The sequence below is a fragment of the Sinocyclocheilus rhinocerous genome, unplaced genomic scaffold (assembly GCF_001515625.1).
Source record: "Sinocyclocheilus rhinocerous isolate Xijiao unplaced genomic scaffold, SAMN03320098_v1.1 scaffold348, whole genome shotgun sequence".
NCBI lineage: Eukaryota > Metazoa > Chordata > Actinopteri > Cypriniformes > Cyprinidae > Sinocyclocheilus > Sinocyclocheilus rhinocerous.
Window position 1 is genome coordinate 184,220 of NW_015635025.1, and position 10,726 is coordinate 194,945.

The window sequence follows — 10,726 nt, forward strand, 5'->3', positions numbered from 1 at the left end:
TTTTTTTTTTTTTTATAAGAGGGGAAACTTAAAATATGCCACCATTTTTGTTCATATAGATAAGACTAATACATCATTCGGAACTGCAAAGGGTCTACTTTTATTTGTGCGTACTCACAATATCAACAAAATGTTGTGCTTTTGTAAAATAAGGAAAACAAACAGGATGCGCTTTCTGCCATCTCGGTCTTGAGCAGGAGCGCTTCACAAAAATTAACTGAAACTCAGCGAATACTTGCCAGACATGATAAATATATCTATAGAAAGCTTTAAATGACTACTTTAGACCGAAATAATTCAAATCGAAGACAAAAACTCTTTCATTATGTAATCCGTAAAGATGCATTTCTCTGTAAAGGTGCGTCCAATGATGAGATGGCGAGTCAGGATAGTCAACTTCATCTTTGGGACATTGACTCAGAAAACACTAGTTTATTAATAAATAATTCAAATATCTCCTTACTATTTTTTTATTTATTTTTTGGCCGCTGTGCCGAGATTGTGTTTGCATGCAGTACAAATAGTCTATGGCAGCATTTGTGCCACTTTGAAAAACAAATAACTAAAATAAATAAGATTATCATCATAATATTTTAAGAATAAACTCAAAATTACGATAATAAAATCATGTTATATTGCGTGAAGTTAATGTGAAAATTACAACTATACTCTGCCAAAAAAAGTGTGTTGCATCCTACCTGTCATTCTTCACATTTAACATGTAAAACAGCAATAAAATGTAGGCTTATTGACGTTTTTTGAAACTCGATTTCATGAGACGTTCGTTTGTATTAAATTGTTCTAATTTATGTAACATGCATTCAAATATTTATTCATGTTTATTTCATGCTGCAAATATTAAAGAGGAAAATATCATTGATTCACATGCCGCTTGAACTGAGGCAAATATAGTTATCTCACTACAAATTAAAGAGCGTAAAGGGGGCATAACACACACAGTTTCACCCAATCTCATGTTAATCTTGAGTACCTACCTATAGAGTAGTAATGCATGCGCGGGCGCTCTCTTCCGGGAGAAATGCCCATATAAGGAGTTCCACCCTCGTTTACGTCATTAAGAGCCACGATCGAAAAAAACTTTCCGAAACTTGTACGAGCCCGCAAGTACGATTTTTGGCACAGAAATACTCCGTCATACGTCCAAATTGTTTTTTGAAACTTTGTCCATGCTTAGCATGAGAATCCAACTCTTTAACAGTGTAAACAACTCTGAATGCATGAAACAGCATTGTACCCCCCGTTTAAAGAGCGTAAAAATACATTGATTGTTTGTATTTGCCCATACAAATTTTTTTGCATATGGGCCCGGGGCTGACTTCCTACTCATAAGCCACTGTGCTTATGATTTGTGGGGATTAAAAAAAAAAAGCACTGGGTGGATTTTTATCATTACATGGTGGTTGTGTACACACACTGCCAAGACACATTTAAGTTCAAACACCATGTAAAAGTGAATTTTGCATCCGATGTACCCTTTAAATGCTTAGACTTAAATGCAAACACTCACTGCAATGATTGGATTACATCTTTGCATATAAAATAGGTTTTACAGTGAAACACTTTTGATGTTATTACTATTACATCAGAGCTGCAGACATTAGATAAGTATTATATTTAGATCTACTCCCACTGCATAAAAGCTTGCATTCATTGAGCAGCGTAAACAGCATCACTGCTTATAACGGGAGTTTTGGTGAATGTGCAGAACTCAAATCTCTGGGAAACTCACTCACGCTGAACTTGAGAATGATTGACGGCTCAAGTGATTATAAAGGGAGCGTTCTCAGATTCTGTACAGATATTCATCAAACAAATAGGCTCCATTTCTATATAATTTAGCACACATCATATTTAATATCATATTTCACAAAGCATTACACAGTTCCAGCTTTCAGGGCAATCAGTTGTGTTTTGGGATCCTGAACAATCACTCAAAAGCTTGAGCACAATAGTGAATGAATAATGAATTGAGGTAAACTAAATGTGCTTATGGGGTGAGCAAGGTGAGCTAGAGATATATTGGACAAGAAATCTCATTGATTCCCATTAAGCAGGCTTTTCATTGGCCGTGAAGGTCTGGTACCAGCTGAAATTATCTTTTAGAGGAGGTTTTTATATATAATGCAATTTCGGAAACATGTTAAACTATGTACATAATTCAAAAGTAATCCACTGAAAATATTAATATATTTAATATTTCATATAAATGTCTTACCTCGTATTTCTTAACTATCATTCAGCTGTCAAGCCAAAGCCGAGCGTCATCAGTATGGGCCAACAGCAGAGGTCAGAACAGCCAACAGATCCTAGAAGCAGTAAAAGTAAGTGGGAAATATAAAACATTGATATATATATATATAATTATTATTATTTTTTTCTAAAATGCTGTCAGAAGTGTTGATACGTGGGTTGGTGTGTTTCAGTATTTACAGATTCCAGAGAGACAGTGCTGGCACGGGCATGCAGGTGGAGGACTCAGTGCAAATCCCAAAAATGTGGTAAGGCTTTTTATTGAGCTTGCATATTGAGGATTTTTAAAACAAAATATGACGCTTATATTAGCTGATGAGCTAATTATGGTGTTTCCCACACATTGACAATATCCCTCACCATATCCACACTAATGTCTCACAGACATGGCCATGACTTTAGCACTATATTTAGCAACTTTCAGACCCCTTTAGTGACTTTTTTCCATAAAAGGTACATAGTGACAAACCTAGTGACATTTTTGGATGAAGCTTAGCTTTCATTCAGTTGTAAGATGTCGCCAGAACTGCCCCGCGAGCACGAGGCCTGACTTTCCCAGCGCAGTATCGCCTCACTCTGCGTCTGATGTCTGCGCAATCAGCTGTACCGCATAGTGCTGTGTTCAAAATATCGATACGACGATGTATCGTCACAGAGATTTGACGATACGAGTATGGCTCTGTATCGATATTGTGGCACGTGTGCAGCAGTGGACCGCACTTAATTTGTTTAAAATTTTACAACGTTTAAAATTGAGTAGAAAAGTGCGAGGTTTCTAAAAAAGAATGAATAGAACATATATAGGCTACAACAAGGTTTAATCTGGCCGCAGAGGAACACAACTGGGTTGCCTGATATAAAGACACTTAATCCCCGAAACAGAGCTTCACACGTGCGCAATACGGAAATATCTGCTAAGTGTGCTACTTATCTTTGTCAACCTGGCAACCATGTGATAACAGCATGTGACCGTTCAGGGAGTAGAACAGATCTGAAGTGCCAAAACTGGTCTCAACGCAAACACGACACAATAAATATGCTAATGAATATGTGACGTCACCTGCTGCCACAAAATCCTGTGGGAAACACTGTATTCTGTTCATTCAAAACATCATACAGAGAAGCACAATGTGAAATCAAAATGGATTTTTGAAACCCATTCTTAGGCTTATTGTGCAATGTTAATTGGTACATGTCATTTCCAAATTTGTGTCTTCATAGTCATTCATCAAAATATAGCAACTACTGAAGATCATGCCTCCACGACTGAAATATCAAATCCAGCCCCAAACAACAGAACCTGTCAGAAAATATCTGTTTGGTCTGGTAACAGAACAACTAGTCAGCAAAATTGTCTAATACTCAAAACCCGTTAACAGCAAGTCTTGTCTGGTACCAAAAACTGTATGAACAGTCTTCTATCAGCCAAGACGTTGACTGAGCAAAGCCAGTGAAGAGCAGAAGCAGGAGACGAAGTGATGGTGATAAAAAAGGAGCAGAGTTTATTGAATAGTCTTAGTTGCGTAAGTTTCAATGCTCAGACTTTGTCTGACCAACACAAATCCAACAAAACTGCTTCACAACAACATCCCATTAACATTGAACTTCCATATACAGTCCCACTTTTCTCTTATTCATGAAGATAAACATCTGTTCAAACCACACATCATAAGACTAAACAATGGAAAAATAATATAAAAACAAAAATAATCAATGACTAATCAATGAAATGAGTATATAAAGGGTTTGAAATTATTATTATAAATGGTTACATGATTCAATGGATTAATGAAATGATAAATGATTATAAATGAATGAATGAAGAATAAATTAAGATAAAAGAATGAAAGTAAAACACAACACAAATGTATGGTTGCTTTCTTGAAGCAAAACTCACACAGATCCTTAGATCCTTCACATTCTTTTGGCTGACATCAACAATCACAGAATCGAATGTAATTTAATGTATAACACTGGATTTCAGAAACTCAAAGGTCTTCACAACATAGACATTAAAATAGTTTGATTAAACTTGAAATTAATGACATATTACTGTATAATGTAATTTACTTATAAGTGTAATAATAATAATAATAATATAATGTATTAAAACATTTATTATCACAATCAAGAGATTTTTTTCAGACAAATTAATAAAGTAAACCTCACTTGTGCAGCACATTATTTGACACAAATGCAAGGTTTTGTTCTAAAAGAACTGATGTGTTTTAATTTGAATGCTTTTTAAAAGGTTAATTTAATTGTAAATTAATTTGTTTACCACAGTTTTTGCAGATAAATTTGTATTAAATCATAAAACACAGAAACCAGAAAAATTAAAACTTTTGAAAAAAAAATAAAATAAAATAAAACCAATTTCGTAGGGTCCTGTTATTGTCAAAATTTTCCTGAATTATTTAATTGTTAACGTTTTAGGTGGTTAATTAATTCGATTTTTTTATGTTATTTTTTATTATTATTTTATTAATTTAAAACAGAACTCAAAAAATGTAAAATGTAAATCATTGAATTAATCAGGTTGGTCAGTGCTCAACTACACGGTTCCCATTGCAGAGAGTTGTTTGATTATATATTAGCCTCATTTTACCACTCGGTCAACCATCATTTGTAATATTTAAGTGCAAGTGAACAAAGATTCTTTAATCCAAAACAAACAAAACCTCTTCCTCCTCTAGCTTTTAAACTGTCGAGTACAGTTGTGTATGATTGGATCATGTAGACACTTGGCAAACGTGACAAACTAGATTGATTTATTGTTCTGGCAGAGAGCTTTTGTTGATGGCGATGTTGTCGGTCTGGTTTTGTACATTGTGCTGCTCTCATGCGCTGAGCTGGAGTCGGATTGCAGAGGCTTTGTGGATCTCTGCTGCCCCCTTCTGCAGACATCAGTGCACCACATTATAATGTACAGTCACACCAGAAATTATTCAGACACCAGATATCATTTTTGATATTTTTTTTACTAGTGGGTGCAGGACACTATAGTTCATTTATGTAAGTGAGGATAGCAAAATAAAGTAAACTGTGACATATTATATACCCAACAATTCTGAGTTCTTGTCATATTTTATGACCGTTTTTTTAAACTATAGCCAATAAACTGTGATAATGTGTGAGATGTTGAAGGTGTCTGAATAAATTTTGGTTTGACTGTACATCCCTAACTTCATAACTAATTGGGATGCCCCTATTTAAACATTCTGTTTTGGCTTTAATGAACATGTTTTAAGAATGAAAGTTGTGAATGGAAAAAAAAAAAGATGTAACTTCATGCTTTTTAAACTAAGAAACCCTCAATACATTTGCTTGTTGCAGCTGAAGGAAGTGAACTCCTCGAAGATTCTTGCAGCCATGTTGATGTATGTTTGGCCCAAGGACAGACCCGACCTGCGTGCTCGAGTGGCCATATCACTGGGTCTCCTCGCTGGAGCCAAGGTGCGTTTCTTTATTATACCAACACCATATCATTGAATGTCTTCTTATACAGTTCTAGTTCTGTGACAAAATTAACATAGTGGCTGTTTGTATTTTGATATGTTTTGTTTAGGGGTGTTATTGTACAATGAGATTTTGGTATGTCTTGATATGCACTTTTTTTTCTTGCATTTCTATGACTTTGTCTTTACATAAAGTCTATCAATACTGCTGGAACCGACTGATATGACGTGCTTCCAGTTTTGGGTGCAACATATTTTTATTGCGTTCTCTGTTTGACGTGTATGCGCTCTGTTATGTCTCCCTAATTACTTGCCGTCTAGAAGTTGCAACATGAAACACATGAAAAATCTAATAAATAAGATATTATTTAAGGTAAGATACTTTACTCTGTTAAGGAGATGTGATGCGTGAGATTAAGAAGCAGGCAGAAGCAAAAACTGAATTTGAACTTGCTTTTAGTAAGAAAAAATAATTCAATATAACAAAAACACCCAATAATGCAATAAACAGTGAATCAAATACATACATCCAAAACAAATAAATATCTATTTACAAATTATATACTAACGTAAGGGATTAAAGATAACAAAGTGAGGGACAAGAGCGGTGCTAAAGAAAAGAAATCAATAAAACGTAAACGCACTAACTAACACCAACCAAACTCTAAGCTAATCAAAAGAAAATAACATCTTCAGCGTGGAACGCCACTAACTATGCTGTCTAATAACATAAATGCATCAGTTGGCACCCGCTCATAACCTAGTGTGCTTAAACAACTTTACTCTGCATGCTGTAAGATGTAAGTCACGTGACATACTAACCTGGTCCCATCACTGTGCATCGAGAAAGGACTTGAATAAACTCTGGTAAACCGAGAGTTGAGTCACAGTATAAACTCAGTAGAACAATGCTATGAAACTCTTAAAACAAAATACAAAACAAAAGGCAAACTCAAACACAATAACTCTGAATTGGAAAAAAAAAAAAAACTAAGCAAGAGCAAACGCAGGAGAGCAAACAAAGGAAACGCAAACGCTCCTCCCGCACTCGTGTCATATCCGGGTGTTTATACACGCCCCCTAGCGTCTGATTGGTTCTCGAGGCAGTGCGTGGACCTGATGACTGGCAGGATCGTCATCCAATCACAAGACCTGTGAGATGAGAGAGAAAAAGCAGAACACCCCTCCCAAAACAATACGGGACGCAACAGCTCGTTCAGTGAAGTTTAACAAATATAGCCTTTGTGGAAAATGGAAACACTTTCCAGAATTTACAGATAAGGTTGCAACCATAAGGTGAAGGGAACACATGCATCAAACAGAACAAGCCTTTAGCAGGTGGGCAAGCCACTTTAAACAGGCTTGTGAGTTCATTTGAAGTGCTTAAAGTGCCCCAATTATGCCTTTTTGAATATTGCATTTCATTGCAGGGTGTAATGTAGCTGTATGTGAATGTAAACGATCTGCAAAGTTGTAAAGCCGAAAGTGCACGATAAAGTTATTGTCTCCCAAAAGAAAGAATTGACTCTGAACAGCCTAAACGAGTCGTCAGTAGTTTGAATCTCACTTCTGTGACGGCTACATGACACTGATTTGCATAATGCCCGCCTCTATTCTACGTTGGCCGGCCGCGAACAACTTGACCTGTCCTCAAACACTGCAGCTTGGTCGTGTGATTAACATCATGTCGAGAAGACGCTGTGAAAGTAAATTCATTTTATTTTCACTTCCGAATGAAGAGGCTGCAAAGAATCAGTGGTTAAAATTCACAGCAGGACAACCCCAATCTTTTTTTGAGTTCCCATCATTTTACTGACGACTGCTTCTCTAATCTCGGGGAGTTTAACGTGGGATTCACAAACGCTCGCTCTTGAAAGATGAGCTCAGTACACGGTTTATTTGGACCAACTGGCTCCACTGAATCTCAACCTGTAAGCATGATAAATAATAGATATAAATAATTGATTATATTTTCTATCGAGGTTCAAAATGCTAAACTATGGCAACAGGCGTATCGTTTCCGACACACGCTGTACGCGGTGGACCAATCACAACAGACTGGGCCATCTGACCAATCAGAGCAGAGTAGGCTCATGGAAAGGCGGGGTTTAGAGAGACTGAATCTCAGAACTGCTTCAAACTAATCGTTTGAGAATCGCTGGAAAATGAGGTGATATTAAATGCATATTTTGAGAAAAAGGAAGTATTTTTTGACTTTGCGTGCATGTAAACCTGTTGTAGGAGACTCCCAAAACAATATTAGAAATATTAAAAATGGCATAATAGGGGCACTTTAACATGAAGCACATCTCATCATTTGGACAACTTGCACTTTAACCACAGCAGCTCACTCTGTGTCCTTCATTATTTTCCAGATGCGTTCGCAACATCGAATTATATCAGTATAAACAGTATTGTGTCATCCTACACTGTAAAAAAAATCTGTGAAAACGGCACAATGAATGTACTGTATTAACTTGAAGGGATTTGCTGTTTTCACAGGTGTTTTACCTGTATTTTTTATTTTGCACTTCATTGTGTTGTTTTAGTTAACCGAAATGTCCGCAAATGTACCAGTACTTTTTCCATTTTTTTTTTCTTTTACAGTGTATAATTTTGAATTTAGTGTTTGATAACTTTATTCAATTTCTGTATATTTCTTAAGGCCACAGATAAATATGATATTTATTATAATAGGTTTATGTGAGGATTGTTTTAAGTTCACTTAAATTAGAAGTTGTTTTTTAAAGTCTAATAAATGTTAAAATTCATCAATTATACTCTAATGTTGAATGACTGTAGGCAATGGTTAAATATTAGGGGGAAAAAACTATGTCCTAGAGACATCAGTATGATTGGTTTCAGTGATACTCGCCTTAAGTCATAAAAAAGATGACATTAAACAAATATTATAAATATGCTGTCTTTGTTGTTTCCATCAATTTGAAGATTGAATGTGAAATTATTACAATATAAAAGTATGTTTAAAAACTTTAGGTGGGATTATCGATTGACCACACTAAAGCTCTTTATACAATATAGATTGTTTCATGAATTTCTAATTCTGCTGTAAAGCAGCTCTAACAAGTCAACAGTGTCATTACAGAGCTCAAGTCAGTTCAGTATTGACTCAGTTCAGCTGCATAACTCTGTAAAATTCATCAGTTGTAAATACATACTGAATATACAGTGTATTTGTGCACATACATGTATGTGTGATACCATACCATAATACCTGGTTAATTACGGATTAACAAGATTAGAAATCTTAAAAATGGCATAATAGGGGCACTTTAACATGAAGCACATCCCATCATTAGGACAACTTGCACTTTAACCACAGCAGCTCACTCTGTGTCCTTCATTATTTTCCAGATGCGTTCGCAACATCGAATTATATCAGTATAAACAGTATTGTGTCATCCTACACTGTAAAAACAGCACAATGAATGTACTGTATTAACTTGAAGGGATTTGCTGTTTTCACAGGTGTTTTACCTGTATTTTTTATTTTGCACTTCATTGTGTTGTTTTAGTTAACCGAAATGTCCGCAAATGTACTAGTACTTTTTCCATTTTTTTTCTTTTACAGTGTATAATTTAGAATTTAGTGTTTGATAACTTTATTCAATTTCTGTATATTTCTTAAGGCCACAGATAAATATGATATTTATTATAATAGGTTTATGTGAGGATTGTTTTAAGTTCACTTAAATTAGAAGTTGTTGTTTTTTAAAGTCTAATAAATGTTAAAATTCATCAATTATACTCTAATGTTGAATGACTGTAGGCAATGGTTAAATATTAGGGGGAAAAAACTATGTCCTAGAGACATCAGTATGATTGGTTTCAGTGATACTCGCCTTAAGTCATAAAAAAGATGACATTAAACAAATATTATAAATATGCTGTCTTTGTTGTTTCCATCAATTTGAAGATTGAATGTGAAATTATTACAATATAAAAGTATGTTTAAAAACTTTAGGTGGGATTATCGATTGACCACACTAAAGCTCTTTATACAATATAGATTGTTTCATGAATTTCTAATTCTGCTGTAAAGCAGCTCTAACAAGTCATTACAGAGCTCAAGTCAGTTCAGTATTGACTCAGTTCAGCTGCATAACTCTGTAAAATTCATCAGTTGTAAATACATACTGAATATACAGTGTATTTGTGCACATACATGTATGTGTGAATACCATACCATAATACCTGGTTAATTACGGATTTGCTGATGGTCCAGTGCAATTTTTAACTTTCCCATTATTCAAAAACAATGTGTATCCTGATGTTCTGGAAGTAAGGAATGAGTAGTTTTGCTGCATGTTTTCAATAAATGCTCTTTTTTCAGTGAGAAGGAAGTGTTGAGTTCTGAAACTGTTTATTTTTGTATCGTTTTTGAACCTATACATGTCAGAAAATCAAGTGAAATTTGATCCCTCCCATCACGACAACTTTAACAAACCATTTTGTCACACGCTAGTTGTATGTTATTAAGTTGGCTTGTGAAAGCCAACTTACTGAAATGCTATTTAAACTTCTTATTATTATTCTTCTGATCCTAAATTATCAACTCTATCTCCTCCTAGAGCTTTAACTCTACAGACTCCAAACTCAGCCCAGCTCTTCAGACTGATCTGACCGAGTGTGCTATATCTTTTCTAACTGATCGGACTTATGGTTTTCTTAAAAATGAATATTAAAAATCATAAAAATCCCATAGACTTACATTGAAAAGTCTCTGCTCACCTGAACATTCCGACAAACTCCAACTGTCAAAATTCAAATCTAAACACTGAAGCCCATTAGAATCAATCAGACTTCCCTTCTATGTACTATTTCTAACTCATTCAAACTCATCTATCTAATACTTCTCTATCTATCTATCTATCTATCTGATTATTTCTTTCTATCTATCTATCTATCTGATTATTTCTTTCTATCTACTATCTATCTATCTATCTATCTATCATCTATCTATCTATCTATCTATC

At 34.9% G+C, this 10,726-nt stretch overlaps 1 protein-coding gene across 1 annotated transcript in view; it reads left to right on the top strand.

Annotated features, from left to right (window-relative positions):
* Window positions 1–2,231: 2,231 nt before the first annotated feature.
* abcb7 (ATP-binding cassette, sub-family B (MDR/TAP), member 7) overlaps window positions 2,232–10,726 on the top strand; it is a gene marked incomplete at its 5' end in the record, with an annotated part of 60,706 nt that continues 52,211 nt past the window's right edge. Inside the window, 3 exons of the mRNA XM_016560281.1 lie at window positions 2,232–2,342; window positions 2,445–2,519; window positions 5,608–5,727. Of these exons, the coding sequence (XP_016415767.1) occupies window positions 2,232–2,342; window positions 2,445–2,519; window positions 5,608–5,727 (306 nt within the window). The remainder of the gene's footprint in view (window positions 2,343–2,444; window positions 2,520–5,607; window positions 5,728–10,726) is intronic.